This window comes from Venturia canescens, chromosome 3, assembly GCF_019457755.1.
Source record: "Venturia canescens isolate UGA chromosome 3, ASM1945775v1, whole genome shotgun sequence".
Lineage (NCBI taxonomy): Eukaryota > Metazoa > Arthropoda > Insecta > Hymenoptera > Ichneumonidae > Venturia > Venturia canescens.
This window is the reverse complement of record NC_057423.1, coordinates 14,738,605-14,758,470: the sequence shown is the minus strand read 5'-3', so window position 1 is coordinate 14,758,470 and position 19,866 is coordinate 14,738,605. Positions and strand designations below refer to the sequence as shown.

At 40.4% G+C, this 19,866-nt stretch overlaps 1 protein-coding gene across 4 annotated transcripts in view; it reads left to right on the top strand.

Annotated features, from left to right (window-relative positions):
* ken (ken and barbie) overlaps positions 1–19,866 on the top strand; it is a 43,144-nt gene that overhangs the window by 18,509 nt on the left and 4,769 nt on the right. For 2 of the 4 annotated variants that reach the window (XM_043413818.1, XM_043413817.1), the window contains exons 2-5: positions 18,265–18,555; positions 18,824–18,996; positions 19,139–19,366; positions 19,507–19,798. In XM_043413818.1, coding sequence (XP_043269753.1) covers positions 18,268–18,555; positions 18,824–18,996; positions 19,139–19,366; positions 19,507–19,798 — 981 coding nt within the window. In that variant the 5' untranslated portion in view covers positions 18,265–18,267. Of the gene's footprint in view, positions 1–13,911; positions 13,921–17,866; positions 18,119–18,264; positions 18,556–18,823; positions 18,997–19,138; positions 19,367–19,506; positions 19,799–19,866 lie in introns of those variants that run through there. The other 2 variants (XM_043413819.1, XM_043413816.1) reach the window with 2 other exon arrangements.

Here is a 19,866-nt window from a genome sequence, read left to right as displayed (position 1 = left end):
ATAATTGCAAATTTCGAAATCGAAATTCTTTGACACAGTTTGACCGATTTAAAAAAGCCTTTTTTAATCGATCAAACTGTCTAAAAGAATTTCGATTTCGAAAATTCCAAGTGAGGTTAGTCGATTGATCCATACTCTTAAGGATCCTTGCAACGATTCCCCTCCCACCTTTAACCCCTTCGACATCAATATCATTTCAGAGATAATTTCCCATCACTGTCAAAGCCCAAGTGCAAATCAAATCCTTCCTTCGATGTTTTAGCAAGTTCAGTCGAAAAAGTCTCGGAAAAAATCCATTGAACGACACTGACAACTACACAAATGGCATCGCAGTGCCTGAAAGCTTGAGAAACATCGTGACGAAAAGTCCGAGGAAAATATATGTCTCAAGAAAAATAAGGAAAATTCCAGTTTGAGTGTATATAGCACGAGCCAGACTAGGAACTGTGTCGATGACGATGGTAATGCCATAGTTGTGGCTGCAGCACGGCCTGCACCGCCTATACGTCTCTCAAGGTCTGTCGGACAGCGAGGAGAGAAAATAAAATGAGTGTGTGGCGCGACGACGAGGAGAGCAGAGTGGAGCAGGCTGCGTTGAGAAAGACGGATAGAAACGCACACTTGCCCACGAATAGTGCGATCATACGGTTGTGCAGAGACACACAGGCATGTAGAAAAGTAGAGTAGTGAGAGCAAAAGTGCTATCTGTTGCACGTACGTAGACGTGGGTGAGGGAAGCGACGGGGGATCGTCATGGGGGGTTCCCCTCATAAAAGCTGCCCCTTGGAGCCCCCTGCCAGCTTTTAGTGCAGCTGTAACGGAGAGCGTGCAATGGCATATGCAACTCGTCCGACACACGCGAGTGCACCGCTCTTTCTTTCTCTCTTTCTCTCTCCCGTCCGCAATCTATACACAACGAGTCCCCACCTACAATGTGAGATCATTCTCGATTACGTAAGCAGTGTCCAGGACAGAACTCGGGATCGCTCTTTCTCGCTCGATCCAGATACAGACTCTCGCGACATCGACACGAGGTTGGGTGTACAGGCATGACGCGAAAACGGAACAGATATTGTGCTCTTTTTTCCCTAGCCTCGTTTCGACTCGCGCCGCGTATACTTGGCGAGTTTTTCAATTTTTAACCATTATTAGCTCACTCGAATCGACTCAGCAATTTTTTATTTTCACTTCTTTTTTCACAAAGTATATGCAGATTTTTATATCGCTTGATGCCAATTTGAAGAATTTTAGTTATTCGTAAGCAGTGACTTTGGTGCTTTCTGGACTAAATTCATTTGGTAATTGAGAGAAAAAAAAACGAACAAGCAGATCGATTTCACATTGAGATATGTACAGGTAGAAACATTGTAAAGCACATTTGGGAGATGAGCACGTTTGGGAATGGAGGGGAAGAGAAGAGGAAGGACGTAACGTCACATGCTCGCGTATCAGAGCGTGCAAGCAAGTCACACGAGACACTCACTCGTGACTTTTCGTCTAGTTAGAGCACAATGTACGCAGAGATGCTCATTACGCTCGTGGAGCAGCTATCGATGGCTTCTGGGCCCATCCCAGAAACGATCACAGTTTCAATAGTAAGAGTAAATATATTTTTCCAACAGATAGAAGCTCAGATCGAATTTGTATCGTTTGCAATTATTGCTCATTGTAACTCGACGACGTTGCCGTTAAAATCATGGTGAAAGGCGTTAATTATTCGTTTTGTGACATCGTGTCAAACCGATTGAAAAAATTTGTGTCAAATTCATTTGTTTATTTTTATTTAACTTTGGTTCGATGCTCACAGCGAGGTTAAATATTTAATGGAACGATATGCCCATCGGAGATTATCGGTGTCGAAAGAGCGCGCAATAGTTCGAGCATTAAACGCCTCCGGGTGTTCGCACATCCTCGTCATTATTACCTCGTAGGTTATTAGAAGAAGGTAAAAAAGAGCGATAAGAAACAATAGCGGGAGCGATTCTCTCGATCGATAATGGCCCGTGCTTCGTAGAACGACGAATAATTATTTTCTTTACCATTTTTTTTTTTTTTTTTTCACTGAGGATCGGAGCGTTGCATGACAACGTTCGTGGGAACTTTCACCGGTGGGTCAACACCAATAACTTTCCTATGATCAATGAAGTAATTATCCCGCTGGGAGATGTCACGAGCTCATATTTATTCATTCTGCATAGACGATTCATTTCGTAAGACATCTTCCCAAAATATCTACAGAGGTCCACGCCAAGAAAAAAATAAATAGATAAAATAAAAATATCGGCTCACGAATCCACGAGAGCCGCAAGTTACGAGTCTCGTGATACTCTCGATTCGCGGGATGTGGAAAAAAACGTGGAGGAAACAGACGTGCAATTTAACAGCTTAATTGTTTTTCTACAAGCGCGATTAAGAATCGTATTCTTGGGAACATAAAGGAAAAACCGGACAACTAGATGACGGAGTTACAAGGACATTTCGTAGCAGGAAAAGCAGGTGGTAGAAGGAGGAAACCTGGCAGGAGGAATCGCTGAAAAAGAAGAGAGCGAGTGAGAGAGAGAGAGAGAGAGAGAGAGAAGGGACACGTGGGAACGAGACGACGGGGATGACGGCGATGCAAAGTGAAAGGATTTCAATGGGCAAAAAAAGCCTCGCTTTGTCGGGCTTTTTCTATATCTTTATACACATTTTTCTTGTTCCTCCTCTCATTTTTTTCTCTCGCTCTCTTGACTGCATTATTATGTATCGTGCAGCACGATCGCCGCAAGTTACGTAACGAGTGGCCAGCAGGATCAACAGCAGCCTATATAGCTATTTTTTTTTTCATACACATATTTTTTTCTCAATATACACGTGCACGCAGCCATCGTGCAAACGCCGATCGGAGATGGGAATAAGAGAGAGAGAGAGAGAGAGAGAGAGAGAGAGAGGAGCAATTTTTTTCAAACGAGTAGAAAAAAGTGACGAGGAGGGAAGAGAGGAAGCGAACATTAAAGCGAGAGTATAGCTCCTCGGGCAAGAGCGGCGAAGGCCATATAAATACCACGTGTGTGCCAACAAAATAACAAGCATTAGTCGTAGATTAAGAAGTCTCCTGGTAATTGTTTTTTCTTCCCATTCCCTACGATTTTCGGACGAAGGTATAGTACAAGAATGCGCAGAAGGATGAGAGTCCGATGGATGAATGAGCTATTTTCGTCACGCAAATATCTCAGCTCGAGCAAATAGAATTTTTCTACTTCAGAAATAGACGGAGCAAAGCGAGAGGCAGACGGAATGAGGAAAAAATAGTGATAGAGAAAAAACAAAATTACGAGAGCAGAGCGAGTGGGTGTATGTGAGTGCGGAGGAAAACGGAGTGAGACGGTGCGAGAAAAAAAAACAATAGCCTCATTGGAAAAGTCATTGTTTCCGGTTTAGTCATCGAACGCAGAATGCAAGAGCCAACGCCGAGTGATCGTCGGCGAGAGGGCAGGAAGGACGGGAGGAGTGAGAGCCTGGAAAACGTTCTCCTATTGTCTCGTAGGCTTCGAGATGCGTAATCGCGATTTTACCCGCAGTCGCGACGATTTCAAGGTGGCCTGCATAATTAAGCGCTTGTTCCTCGCTGTACAACGCCGGAGAAAAAAGAATAGCTGACGGGATAGCGAACAAAAACACGTGTAGATGTATCTACATGAAAAAAACAGGAACATGTACATAGAAAAAGAGTTGCGGGGGGCGGGGAGGGAGGGAGGAGAGAAGAGAGAGAGAGAGAGGGAGGGAAAGATTGTCTCTCTCCTCCACGTTTCGCGATCACACATAAGCGACTGAATGACGCGCGTGGCGTTTTCTGCTCGCTGCGTGTGTTTCTCTACGTGTGCGTATACGAGCGTGTATATTGAATCGAGTGTGCGAGGCGGGCTCACGAAGTTTCGATATGTAGCGCGGATGTTACATTCAAATAAATGGAACGTGATGAAAAAAGCCTCGGCGAGAACAAGATTCACTCGAAAAATTCGTAAAAGATAAAGCTGAAAGAGAATTTTCAAATAAAGTAGAGACTTTTATCGCGCTAGAACAATTCCGAGAATAATAAGCTGCGCGGCGTCATTGTGAAGTGTGTTTCTCCTCTGTCTCGATGAAAATGAGAGCGCTCGTATGATAATTTAAAAAATTTTCAGCTACTCAACGCCTTTTTCTCCTCAAAGGGAGAAAAATACTGGAAAATTAGTCGCTCGCATGAAAAATGTAACGGAAGCAGATCGGAGCGACAAAATGATCCCAAAGTGGGATGACTGGATGAAGTAATGGACAAATCTCAAATCGTTCCTGGTACAGCAGGTTTATATACGTGCTTCCTCGAGCGTTTGAAACACTCCAAAAGGCTTCACCTTTCTCGAATAAAATAAATACGCGCACGGGAACACTTTATAAAGGCAAACCGCGAAACTTTATTGCACATTCGTTTATCGCTCGTCAATTGTGCGAAACATAATGTATACGGTTGTTGAAGAAGCATCGAGAGAGTCAGCGAGAGTCGTGAGAGACAGGATGACCCGTTACGAAACGCGATAGCAACCAGGTAATAATATATACACGTATAAAAGTCTATTTACGTAGCTATATATGCATACACGAGTGCACGTATAGGCGCCCTCATACACACGTAAGATAGCGTGATGAGCACATGCGGTGAGGTCTGCAGCAACGTCGTTGTCGTCCTCGGCACACCCACTTGACTCCGAGTGAATAAAAAACCGTAGAGGAAGAAGTGAAAAAAAACGGAGAAAAATACGGGATAGAAAAGTATGAGTCGCTTTCAGCGATCTCTTTTTTCAAAGAGAACTTTGATGTCCTCTCCCAGCGCGATGTGCGATCGTACAATGGCGTGCAACGCACCTATCCTGCTTTCGAAAGAATTCAATATTATATATTGCAGTCGCGGTACACGAGTGATGTGTCCCCCGACATGATCCTTCCTGGAGGTGAGATCATTAGAGCTGCTCGTAAAATACCGCGCTCCAAGATCACACTGGATCGATGTAGAACATTGCCGATGCTGAAGAATTGAGGGATCTGGCGCAAATCTTTCTCTCTCTCGTAATTGACTCCGCATGGATGCGCAGGCGCGCAAGATCAGGTTTGCCCTTCAGAGATCTCTCTCCCCTCGGATTAAGCTTCCTCGCGGAATGATGGAACGTCCATTATAAAACGGCGCGCGACGATTGTTCTTATATAATGAATGGATCATGTAACTGGCCACTTTGTGGACAACTCTATAGCTACTATTGGGGATCGAGGAGAGCTAGAAAAAAGAAAGAGTTGGGAGGGGAAAGATGGAAGCGTGCGTACAGAGCCCAGACGCAAAGTAAGGAGACTCTTGCACAGTGGATATCGGATTGCACTTGTGCTCTTCGACGTCGGACGAGAGACCACGCGACAATCGCTCACAATTGAAAAGGCGTAAAACTCGAACCGCGGCAACGATCGAAGCCCTTTCTTGTCCCGGCTTATTCGCATGTTAAACCGGTGTTAACCGTACGTCAACATTATCATCGGGATGCACACTGCCACGTACTAGCATATTCGAAATTGCACACTTACTTATATGTGAATAACTTGCACCTTCGAGCTCTTACCTTCGTACGTTTGCACTCTTGCACTTACCACTCGAATTTCTCGTGGCTCTGTGCAAGGTAAGAATCATCGAATATATGAGTCCACGTGTGTGCAATCTACGTCTACCTCGTATGGAATTGAGTTTACGTGTTTACTCGTCTCGGTGAAGTGCGCTTCTCCTTATTCTCCGGGGCTGCAATACACTTAATTTTTTTTCTTCACTCGTACGTACGCTCTCCTCTCGCTTCGTAATAGTGAGGCCCTCATACTCGTGAGCGTATTGCCATCGCACATGCCTCATGATCGTCCACTTAAACTCAGCTGAGAGTGTGTTCGATCGCCGGCTTGAAAAGGCTTTTTACTTCTGGCCTTGAACGAAATGTATCCGGCAGAGAACAGCCACGCTTCGCTCCGTTTCGACAGAGATCACTTTGCTATATACAAATCCACGTATTATGTCTAGATACGCTCGGAGCATTGTACAATTTCGAGTCGCACTCGAAAGTATTTAATGGCAAAACACGTTTGTCTACCGCTGATTTTCCTCCTGCGGACCATTATTACCTGAGCCTCCCGTTACCGAGTGTTAATACTATTTTACTTCACCGGGTTTCGTATCCGCATATAAATAAACGTGTGATTAGAATGCCTCAGTCCCCCGTTGCAGGATACTTTATGGAGTTGAAATGTTCAGAATAAAACATTCTTTATGGATGAGCGCTGCTTTCGGTAGACAATTGTTGAGAAATTCTTCACCCACGACTCGTTGATTGTCGAGCATCCGGTTCAGATTAGACGGAGATTTTCGATTTATTCTCTGCAGAGGCGGGTGATGCAAAGCTCGAAAGTGTTGAAATTTATAATTCATTTGATTACGGACTCAAGGTCAATGGTTGAAAAAATTTTCAAACGACGAAGCTCATTTGGAGGCGATGAAATCCTTTTAATTTCATTCCGAATTACAAACACCTCTAATTGAACGAAGCTGGGGAACTTTCAAGGGAAAAATCTCATTTCATTGTTTCGAAGTTTGAACCGAAGCTTTTGATCAGAGGGAAGGAAAATTACAGCAGGCCTCCGATGATGAATCAGAAATGATGTTATCATCGAGAGAATAAAAAAGACTTGTTAATTTAACACACTTTGAGCTTTTTCTGCTTCAAGTTAGGGGGCTGTGAGAATGGCACGACCGATTTGCGCCCGAGTACACAGCGCGAGAGCATTCTAACCATGTTGCTGCGCGAAAAACGAGAGATTAATTCTGTTTATGAACGACCAGAGGAAGAGTGAACGGGCGAAATGGGAGAAAGAGAGGGGGAGGGGAGAATTTTTTACGGGAACCGTACTAGGGGCCTCGATTGTATGACCTAGTGACACGCGAGGAAAGAAATAATAATATCAACGATAATATTTGGTCACAGTTGTAAGCGTCGGAAGGCTGTTTCATATAGGGGAAAGTAAGGCAAAGCGGAACACTTCCCCAAAAATTTAGAACATTTTTTTCTCCATTGGAAATCTGTTAAATTTCGTTATTCGGCTGAAAACATGCTTCAAAAACTCAAAATTGGAGGAAAAAAAATTTTTTTTTTTGAAAATTGATTTTTTTTTACATCAATAAATATTGACTCGTCAGCTCAAGATAAGTCGTGAAATAGTTATTATCATTGAAAATATGGATATTTCCAACATGCGTGATATTTATACAACTCAATCTTATTTATACGATGACTTCATGTTACTCTTATTTTTTAAGGATACACACCTGAAAGTGAGAAAAATCACAACTCTTTTGCTTTTTTGGTAATACCATGGAAAATGGATATTATGTGTTTTGAATAAAACAATAGCAGTTATTCCTCCTAGCGATACGGCGAACTCGCCGGGGAAAATGCTATTCTAGTTTTCGAATGAGCTGATCCCATTTCGATCTCCATCGAAAAATTCAGTCGTGGATTCTGACTCAAATTTTAATCTGAATCATTTTAGTCGTAAGATTTTTTTTCACATTTCAGATGAAAATGAGTGTGCGAACAGTGTGTTTGTTCTTCTGCCATTGATCAATTTCATTTCATAAATTTCAACCAAGTTCTATTGAAATAGAACGTCAAGAAACGAAGAACTTTTAGAAAAATTCAAAATAAATTCCAAAATGAGGCAAAGTAGGCACAAAAAGTCGTCTCAGCCCACATTACCGTTTTAATATTTTCAATGAAGTTCCGTTGAAATAGAACGTCAAGATACGAAGAACTTTCAACAATATTCAAAATAAGTAAAAAAAAAAAAAAATAGGGTAAAGTGGACACAAACATTTTTTCGCATAAAGAAAAGGCCACTTTTGTCCCATTTTTTTTCATAAAATTAAAATTTCATTTTATTTCACCACACATCTGAGAAAATTAATCAAAATCCTCAAAACAGTCTTTTTTTGAGGGGGAGTCCCCTTTGCCCTATAATTTTTTTTTATAGCATAGGAGAAATAAGTATGAAAAATCAATTTTTTTAAATACAGCAATAGTTGACAGAACGTATGTAAACCGACACTAGCTTAATTGCTTATGGTGTCCTCTTGCCCCACGTTCTTCTAAGAGTATCGTAAAATTATCGTAAACAAGATAAAATTGTATAAATATCACATATCTTGGAAATATTCATATTTTTAATGATAATAACAATTTCACGGCTTATTTTGAGCTAATACTTCAATTTATTAATAGAAAAAAAAAATTCATTTTTCAAAAAAAAAAAAAAATTTTCCTCCAATTTTGAGTTTTTGAAGCATGCTTTCAGCCGAATAACAAAATTTTGTAGATTTCTAATGAAGAAAAAAATTTTCTAAATTTTCGGGGGAGTGTTCCGCTTTATTGCCCGTCTGTTCCTCTTTGCCCTACTTTCCCCTATTAAGGGGGCAAAACACATTAGGAGGCTGTTTGACACTGATTTTTTGAGATTTCTTTTCGACGGGAAGAATTAATTAGAATTCAATCAAATTTTGACATCATTTCATTCATATTTCGAACAATTTTTTTGAATAATTTTAGCCAAAAATAACAGAGTTACGCTGTCATGTCCGCTGAAGGTTGTGCGAGTATAGTTCTCCAATTGCGTGCAGTGTAGCCATTCCGGTATTTATCTGAAATCAATAAGCTTTTGATTTTACATTAATAACTTATTTTCTAAGAATATGAACCTCAATGCTGGTGAAAATAATGAAAAATTGAAAATTTTGCAGACGCTGAAACAATTTTCTTCGATTTTCACGATTTTTTCTCTAATTATGCAAAGAAAAATACCCTCAAAATCATGATAATCATCTCACAAATTGGTTCATATAAATCATTATTTTATTAAGAATCGTACTATGAATTTTCATAATCATTGATTCTGTACTTTTTCAATTAGACTGCACGCAAATGAGAAAAAAGTTATTTCGAGATGAACGCGTTTGAAAAATACATTATCAGAAACTAGAAATTCAAGGAAGTTAACAATAATGCTTACCGATTAATCTGCGATTCCAGCTCCATATAGTAATTCTTCTTCTTCATCACAGGCTTCGTTTTGCGCATGACTATATACTAGGGCGATTCAAAAAAAAATTTTTTTTTGTTTTTGATTGCAACAGGCTTAAAAGTTTCTTGTTAGTGTAAAAAGACTCCAGTTCAAATTTGAGCCCTTAATATTAATATTTAGATAGTCCTCATCGCACTTTTCTATTTCCCATAAGAATAACATTGGAAATTTCTGTTTTGCACATTCTGATCTTTACTGCAAGCCCATCGTATGTCATATAAAAAATGTCTCCACTTGTTCTTGTAGAAAATCGCACGCTCTACAAAAGAGGTCTCTTATGATTTTTCGTTAAACCTAATAGTTTAAAAGTTATTAGAGTTCAAAGTTCAATTTATCGCAAATTTAACCGTTTTCAGTACATTACAGCAAAAACTTTATGGTCCTTGAACTCGGTCTCTTAGAATTTTTTACAGTAATCCAAAAAAAATCGAATAGTTTAAAAAAATTTATTAGTAGACATTTATAAAATTTTTTATGTAAAAAAAATTTTGTCAAGTAAAATACTGTATTTAATTATTCTTGTTTTATTATAGTCTCCGTACATGTTTTAAAACCTTTTATGGTTAAAATCAATTTTTAAAATTATAGTTGAGCAATCGAGCTGTCTCATACATATTAATGTACCGATAAAAAAAAACTTTTAGACCCTATATCGGTAATATAACTACTTTTCTACTCGGTGGAGTTGTCGATGAAGTAGTTTAGTTTGTTGATTCTTGTAAAAATAGATATTGGTGTTCCTCAGTGTGTATTGTTTTTTTGAAATATGATTTTCATCAAATACTGAAAGTTATTTTTAATTTTTTTTCTCAGAGTTTCGCTGGCCATATTATTACAAAAAAATATGAACAAATATTCTCTGATAGACTAAATTTAAGATTAACACAAATTTTTTGCCAATCTTTTCCAATAAAACCATTAAATTCGCATATAATGTACTGAAAATGGTCAAATTTGTGATAGATTGAATTTTGACCTCTAATAAATTTGAAACTATTAAGTTTAACGAAAAATCATAAGAGACCTTTTTTATAGAGCGTGCGATTTTCTACAAGAATAGATGAAGACTTTTTTTATATGACGCACGATGGGCTTGCAGTAAGTATCAGAATGTGCAAAAAATAAATTTCCAATGTTATTCTTATGGAAAATAGAAAAGTACGATGAGGACTATCTAAATATTAATATTAAGAGCTCAAATTTTGACCGGAGTCTTTTTACCCCAAAAAGAAACTTTTAAGCCTGTTTGCAATGGAAAACAAAAAAAAAATTTTTTTTGAATCGTCCTACTATATACCTATCTGCGCTCGAGCCTGTGCCCAATGTGTGCTCGGTTCTATGCTCATAAAATCTAAACGAATGCGAATTTCGCTTTGAAATTTTGACAGCACATTCTTGGCTAGTTAAGGATATATTGCACAGGCGATACAATGTTGCCATGCTAAACCATGCTAAAAACATAAAAAAATTCAAAATGATCAGAATTTTATAAAATTTCGTGAACATATTCTTTAGTGCCAAATTTGACAATACAAATTTTTTAAGATTTTTCTTCTGTACAGTTATCGAGTAATTGATCACTAAAGTTCACGTGTATAAGCATAGCGTTTCCATATATATAGGTATACATTCCGGGCATAAGAAATCTGCTTTAATGCGTAATTACTCGATAACTAAACAGAAGAAAATTTTGAAAAAATTTGTGTTTTCGCACTTGATGTTGAAGAACATTATCACCAAATTTGATCAATTTCTAATTATTTCGACTTTTGTATCATTCATCCTTAAGCTAAAGATTTATGAGATAAAAAAAATGGGATTTTTTGAACCTCCTAGTGTGGTTTCTCGCCTCGAAGCTCGATGAATCTTCAAATTGAGTACCAGCTGAAGAGTTTTTATCAATTTCCCCGCAGTACGATATTTTCGTTTTTGTTTACATAAAAAAAACCTTTTTCCATCAGCTTCATTCATACCCTATCTATGAGCTTTGAAAGATCGAAAAAATCGTCATCGAAAAAGAAAATATTCCACTTTCTCGACTAAATTTTACTGTTCCATAAAAACGAAGCAGCGAGATTTTTTGACGAACGAGAATTTTCAATCGGGCACGTCCGAAAAATGCGATCGCATAGCGTGTTCTGTTTGGATGTGCCCTGACCGAAACTTAATTGAGGCTCACAAAAAAATGGAGCGGAAACGTTCACTTCGAGGCCCATTGCACACGTGTTTTCGTAAGTTCCGAACGCTCAGAGGGGCTAACACTCAATTTCATCGTTCTCCAATCCATGCTCCGGTTTAGTTTCACATTGTGCGAAAATGTGCGCGTGCATTTAAACACGAACGAATGAGAAGATCGATCCAAAAGTGGGTCAATATTTCCAAAAAAGTTTCTAAACACGACGGTTTGTTATCGTGCCCATGAAATATAGACTCATTATATCCGATCCGTAAAATCGAATTGCCTAAAATGTAAGGACTGGGTGAAAGCTCATTTCACGAAGGCTATCGAAAAAAAACTGATCCAATATCGTGTAGTCATTAGTGATAATAGCCATGAAAGTTTGTCACTGTGCAACCGGAATCACTTTCGTTTGGCAAGGGACATCCATCACAGTCGTCTGCTTCGGTCAATGTATTTTTAAATGTCTGTGTCACGTCTCCTTTGTACTGTACTTTCCTACATTCCCATATTCATTAGTATTCTTTATCGAAAATTCAGGCAACCCGAATAGAAGGAAACCGCGAAACGTGTGGTTTTAAAAAAAAACGATTCCGCCATTTTCGTATTTTCAAGGAACCTCATCAGAAAAAACAACCAATCGATTTTTGTACTGTGGGACAAAAAACGTTGGTCACCGAACTCAGTTGGACGAGAATGTGGCAAAGTACATGGGAACTTGTTCGACGAACAACATTTTTTTCAGAGCTTGTTAAACGATAAGTTTTAAAACTCTGTCAAAAAGATATTCCATTCGAAAAACGTGCTGCTTTCTTCTTTTCCGCGATAAAAGGAGCCGTTTTCATATCCCAAATTGAAATATAAAGTATTTAAACATCTCGAAGACACACAAAATGCGTCAAGACAAATTGAAAAGCTTTCCTTCACAATTTACACGTGATGTATACACCGAAACTTTAGTTGGATTGCATATAAGAAATTCACAGCCGCATGCGTCATTCTGCTTTTTCTCAGCAGCAGTCCAAAAGGAGCATTGAATTTTATCATATTTTTTTCAAGGTTCACTCCCAGGTGTATTCTGCACAGAGAAATATCGTAGAAATAACAACCTGAGACGAGTATACATGCTCGCTCAAATTTTCTTTTTTTTTTGTAGATCACGAAACTATCAATCACCGCGAAGCAAAACATACAAGAAAAGACAGTTTTATGACTGTTGGCGAATGGATAGAAAAAAAATAATGGAATTAAAATCTGATGATTCGGAGACTCGTCAGAAGCCTCAACGCATATAAACGCATTTCATTTGTTTCGTTAGAAAAGTGTCATCACTGAATAAACTATCCTGTAACTCGAGTTCAATGCAGCAAACATTTTTGTTGTCCATTCCTCGGCGTTTTCACGACCCAGTTTAACCATTGTTCGATTATTGGAACATCGCACCATTTATTATGAATGCGTCTCTTCTCCTCAGAAACAAAATAGAACAACAACATTCAAAAAGATTTACTTTCAACTACACCGCTGTGTGTAGTTGGAAAATCATCTGTAAATTATTATTATTGTTCTTTTTATTTATAAATAAAGAGTAACGTGCACATTGGTAAATCATCGAACGTTTGAGCAAACGAAACTATTTGATACACGATTCGAGCTAGTATAAATTCCCAAAAAAAGTTCAAACAGTTTCGCAATGATCTTTGCAAATCTTTCAATTAGACATTTTGAACGCTTTTATTGATTGAAACACTTTGAAAAAATATACAGATGTATTTAAGGAGGTACAGACGCGAGGGCTGCTTTTAGAAAACACTAATTTTTTTATGTCTTATACGATCCAAGATTTCTTTTCTATGCTTGTGAAATTTCATGACCCCTTATCGACTGTCTGGTTGAAATATTAACAGTCGAAAAGTACAGAAATTAACGTTTCGCTGGGCCACAATCACTTACCGGCCCCTTCAACCATCTTCGATTAAAAATTTAATATATTTCTAAATTAGATGTCAAAGATTAAAACAACAGTTATCTGAATTAGAAATATTGATTCAAAGACGAAAAATTGTTACAGAATCGTGAAATTTTGCAGACCCATACGTCACCTGTCATATCTGGTGCATGAAAGTGACACTTGTACTTTTTAGCTGATCTAATCTGATCTAATCTGTCAACTGTCTACTTTCAACGTTGTCAAACGTTGTCTTTTCGCAATGTACTATCGAATTGTGTGAAAGACTCGGAATGAAGCATGTTTTACAATGAACTCAACTTAAATATTATTCACGATGAAAAAATTAAGATGGTGTTTTTTTACTAACATTCTGCAACTTGTAAATGAGCGAGTTAATTCTTTTAAAAAAATATGAAAAGATTGCCAACACGACGCGCACGTACATCCTTAAAAACGTGACCGAGAAACAAGTTAACGATAATACTGAACCAGTTATAAATATTGTAACATTTCTGAAGATTGACGATGAATTTACATCTCGAAGTAGGCTACTGGAAAAAATATTGCGACCATCAGTTTTCATGTGCTTAATAGAAATGTTTAACGCGCATTTACATCGGTACGTAAATTTGTTGGCCCATATTATTCACCGTGGATAAGCTATTCGATTGGGCGAGTAGAACAGAAAATTTAGGAATTCGTGAACTTTCTCTTCTTATCGAAATCTCGCGAACGAAACGAGTCGCGAGTGTTCGGCTGTATGGCGGTGCGATCTCGCGAATCTCGATCATTTTAGATTCACAGCTCTCACATCCCGGTTGCGCGACAAAAGCGACGTCCTGTCGCGCCTCATCGCGTTAAAGCTACAAGAAATCAAGTCCACAAAATCAAATTTTCCAAGATAACTTTCAAAATACGCGATATCGAACGCGCAGATAAGCATACGAATTTTTTCCGATTCCCTCGCAAAACGCGGACTCAGTCCCCGCTGCGTTTCTCACACAATCTGTTTTCTTTGAGCTCGGTAAATCATCAAAATTGAGAAACATTTTTTTCAAATGATTGCAAAATTATTGAAACTCGTTACAAACTGCGCAGTTTTACTGCTCCACTTTTCATTTAAATCCTGCCAACAATCGTGTCAAGTTTAAACCGAGCGCATCGAATTGCACCGAAAATTTAAAAATGAATGAGAATCGGGTACAAACAATATTATTACATTTTAACTGCTCCAGTGCAGAGCGTACGGATGTAATAATTTGGTATATTTATCTCCGAAGAAAAAACATCGGAGAATACGTTGCAGTCGGAGTCTCGTGAGAGGAGTTCGAATCAACAGGTGGTTACGTGCACACATGCAGGATTAACACACAACTTATACTCTCGCTGTTTTTTGCTCCGTATAATAGTGAGATAAGATGGAGTGAGTGGAACAAAAGCAAGAAAGAGAAAAGAGTATCGTGAGTCACTGTTGTGTTTCTTGGTCTGTTAAACATATATATATATATTTTGCCACTACATCATGTAGAGTAGTGAAGGATGTGGCAATAGAAAGCAAGAAGAGACCCTGAGCTCTGGACTGTGGCAAAAAGCGTTACGGATTCTTGTTTATTTCTCGAAGGCGAAATAAAATGAGCCAATCTTTATTCTTCTATTTCATATATTTCTTTATCACAAGACTCGAATACCTGAATCTCGCAATAAGAGTGGGTCAGTTGAATGATTTTGTGGCTGAGCTTGTTTTCCATGAAGGATATTTCGGTTGAAGAATTCACCTGAAATTGTGCCGAAATTTCATAGACATCGATGAATAAGTGTCTTTCGAATCGCTGTCACTTGTAATAGAACGATAAAAAAAGGGCAATGGACAATTTGAAGGAAAAAAAAATGAATTGGAAGGTTTCTGGAGGCAAGCGAACCATAGATCGGTCGATCGATCGACCGTTGGCTTTGTTCCAAAACATTTTTACCGCCCGTGAGTATTTTTATCACCGGAGCAACGTTTCCAGAGATCGAAAACAGCTGTCAGTTGCTAATGGCCATCTCTCGTCGTGTGCAAACACTTGAAAACCGGTGCTGCTATCGAGATTGGTAAAAATTCGTTTATCGACTGCGTTGTAGCAGAAGGCTTCGGTCAGGTAGTAGCGCATTTGGACGATCGGGCCTGTGGCAGAGAGCAGCACCTGTCAAGCGAGTAACCGAGACTCCCGGGAGCATGGGTCTCGCGGAATGGAAAGAAGTTTAAACGGGAAGGGAGAATGACGGATCTCCCACGCCTCTCTCCCTCGGCACTGTTTCCCTGACGAAGAGCGGGGGGCCGAGAGAGCGGGCTTCTGGTTTTCCCCCACGGCATCCTTTCAAACACTGATCGTTTGGATCCCCACCACGGAGGAAAATATCGCGAGGGTTCCGCGCGCGATCGTCAAGGCCCAAATAGAAGAAGAAAGACCGAGGGAACGCGTGTGGCTGCTGGGGGACGTAATCCCCCCGCGCCCAGCAGCGCCGATTGACCCTGAACTTCAGGCTCTCGCTCAGCTCTGTAAGAGCTTGGCATAAGAAATAGTGAGAGAGAGAGAGAGAGAGAGGAAGAGAGTTATTGAGATAGATGGAGACTGAATGAGAGAGAAAGAGAGATCGGGAGGGTCAGAGGAGGGGGAGGAAACTCGCGCGCTGCTCGCCACACACTCGTATCGACAATTTCCTTATTCAGCGATTTTCTCGGTGCATAACGATCATTACGTATGCTCACGGGTATGTCACGACGTTAGCTGCCATAACTCTTACTCAAGGACACCCTTTTTTAATGCTCTTGGGCTCTCCCGGTTATATCAGCTGGCATTGGCTGCCTGCTTGTGTACACGTAACGAAAAAACGGATATTTGTTTCTTATTAATTTCGGCATTCTCGAGTAAATTACCGTTGAATACGCCCTTAAGGGATTGTTGGTCTTGGATGAACATCACGTGAGAGGTGATAACTTTGCCCCGGACAAACGACCGGCTTGTGACGACATAAAAACGAAAGAAAATCTGCTGCGTAATCCAAGTCTTATTAATTGATGATTATTTGATGAGCTATTCATGTTCTACGCTGGGTTTTTCATCTGTTTCAATGATTATGAGTATGGAGCTAGGCGAGAGTGGGTGAAAGTCGTGGGTAGCGATTTGTCCGTTTTCCGGGTGCAATTATCATCGTCTCTAGCATCCGATGTGACGCTCCGAACACATTGGCCTTGATTGCTTTATTGCGCTCGTTTCGAAGGCTCGTTTGCGTGTGTGTGTAGCGAGGCAGAGAGAGAAAGATTCAGCCTTCTTAATGTACGCCATTCGCAGCGTTACACGCGTGCTAATCAAGATTCTTTCACACAAAGATCGGGGCCGAGAAGGTTTTTATTTGGAATATCGCTTGATTCTTCGATCTATCAAACGGACTCTCATGTTTATCAATATTACTAGTTCGCCTACGCTCTGCTTTTTTCATTGTTGTTCAACCGCGTTCTCGTTATTAATAATTCTATAAGAAGTATGCTGCGCGAGAAGATAACGTTTACTGGCTCGGTATTCCATAAATTTATCAATAAAAAATTTAGTGATCGCGCGATCGAAGACAACTGTCCGTATCCGCAAACGGAGCACGATCTTCAAAAGGATTTTCAGAACATTATTCTTCCATACCATTTCTTCGTTACGTAACACTTTTTCACGTCGCCAAGAATCTTATCTCCAGGACAATTACCTCGATGATTTAGAGAGCTTGAAAAAGATGCGTGCATCAGAGTGATCGAGTCGAGAGCTCCGAGATTTAACATCGATTTTTTAATAAAAAATTGAGACTTTGTTTAAATTTTAAATAAACATTTGTTTACTAAAGATTGAGACTTTCCGTGTCAACAAATTCCGGACTTCTCTACTTAAAACCGTGATATTTGAAATTGAAGAAAGAACCAACCTGAGGATTCTTGTAGTAAAAATTTTCTCATCAGCGAAAGTCAACCGAATTGCCGATCGACTCCGCGTGCTTATTACACGATGAATGATCGCGATGATGCTCTTTGCAGTTTTGATCGATCGACGATAACAATATTCAGTACACGATCTACCAGCGCTGACGTTTCTGCGTGAGTTCTGCCTCCTTTTTATCGCCTTTCCCTTCTTCCCTTTCTCCCCCTCTTTTCTTGTCTCTCGCAGTCACTCGAAAATCGGTTTCGAGACGGAGAATCTATTGCCTCATCCGATGCGAGCTCATACATACATAAGTATTACGTGTGCGCGACGAAAGAGCGATCGGCAATAAAAGATCGCTCGCGATTGCATTTATCGTACGCACCAGCACGGTCGGACAAACGAGACGATCGGCTAAAGAGTTACAATAGTGTGACGCTATTCCCTCGTTCGCTTCGTTACTCTTACCCAAGGTCTCCCCCTTTCCAATTCCGCGATGATCGAAGGTCGCAAAATATGCAAGCGTTGTTGCTCAGCGACGTACACGCCCGCGCGCCTCAACGTATTAACGCTCGAACTCTCCAACCACCGCAGCCTGAGACTCTTTCATTTCCGCAGAATCACAAAGAGGTTTTCCACATTCGCAGAAGGAGACGCGTCAAACGCGCTTTTCATTTCAAACACGTTGGCGTTTGGCGACACAGCCCGCTGCTTTTTTTTTTATCACGAATCAATCCCTGTTGTATTCTGGTCGATCAACGGGAAAACAAGATATTTAGTTTGATTGTGAGATCGCGGTTATTAATACCGGTACATCGCTGCATCCGGTGCGGGCGAAATTCAATTGAAAAGACAATGAAGTATTTCAACGTCAAGGTGATCAAGAAAAGAAGCTTCCTTGAAACCCTTTTCCATGCACTTTTCCTGGACTTCGTTCGCCAAAAGTGTTCTCATTCGCCCAGCACCAATTCATTCACTTTCGGTAGACCTTCATTGACGTTTTTATGTCTTATTGATTACAGACGATGTACACGGACGGTCTACTGACCCTCCATTATGGGAAACATCCGGCGACCCTGGCCGCAGAGGTCGGTTCGTGGTACCACGGTGATCGTCACGTCGACGTAATCCTCGCCTGCGACGATGGTGCGATCGCGAGAGCTCACCGCGTCGTATTGGCAACAGCTAGTCCACTTTTGGCTAGTCTACTTCGTAATCCAGCCCTGGATCACGTCGTACATCTATCCGGCGTTATGAGGACTCAACTCAACCATTTGCTCGAATTCCTTTACAACGGTCAAGCTCTCATACCTGTAAGCTCGCTTCCTTTTAAACTCTTCTTCGTCGAGGGGACAGATATTCGGCTAAAATAACAAGAATTGTGATTAGTTTGTTGATAATATTTGGATGTATTGTGACGAGCTATTGGGGAAGCAGGATTGAGAAGAAGATTTTGATTTCACATACTCGCGCACTTATGTTTTTTGCTCGGGAAATTTTCTTCTCGATCCGTTACTTCATCGGTTATCCTCAACAGTGACAGGAAAAATTCCAAAAGTGTTAATTGACGTGTGTTTACAGTCGGGAGAGTTGACACCGTTGCGAGAGCTGTTCGATCTGTTACAAATAAAATCTGAGCTGTTGGATCCGAGTCAGGCACAAACTTCGAACGATTCAGACGCTCTGAGGATAGCGACGCCGCAAGCCTCGGACAGCCAAAAAAGTTCGAGTTACGAGTCCCAGTATGATAGCAGGTAAAACGTTTGTGAGTTACTATGAAAAAGTATTTCTCGGCAAAATCATCAGCGGTATTGTAATTTGTAACTACAAAAATATCATCAAATCGTAGTAATCGTTGACGTTGTGCAATGAAAAATAAAAATATTTCTCCAACAGGCAATCGAACAATCCAGCCGATTGCTGTTCCGTCCTAATAAAGAGTGAAGGAGGCGACGAGGAACCGGAAGTCGACGTTGAAGGCGTCGAGGGTGAGGCGATGCTGGCGGACAATCGTGAGAGCAATATCGAACCACCGAGACGAAGGGATAGTTCGGATCCCGTTAATCTCAGTTTGAATTCTGGGATCTCGACGACGAGCGATAGCTCTCACGATACGACTCACAGGTGATTGACTTAATAAAATGCAAAAGACCGGTTGAACTGAAGGAAAAAAAAACGAAAAGGGGCTTGAATAAAATGTGATACGCGAGTGTGTTCCGCACGAGAAAGTTGACGATTCATCGTGGATATTATTGTATAAACAGGCCAGAAAAGACGCTTCTGGAGAGGCGAGAGTCGATGGAAGAGGCCGAGGAAAGACGACGACAATTAGCGGCGCGTCTATCGCTCGGTCTCGAGCCTGGCAAGCGGAAACCCGAGGAGATACCGATCCCACCGGCCGAGGCGTACGTAGTTACGCCCCACCGGAAACGAAGACCGGGATTTCACAACGCACCGGCACAGAATCCTGCTTTTGTGCCCTTTAACCCCGGATTCGAAACACCCAGAAGGTTGCAAGCGCCACATCCGTTGAGCGTTTCGGCTCCTCCGTATCTGGTTAGTATCGCGACGAAGATCAATGAACGAATGCATAACTAAAAAGTTCCCATCCAGAATGATAAAAT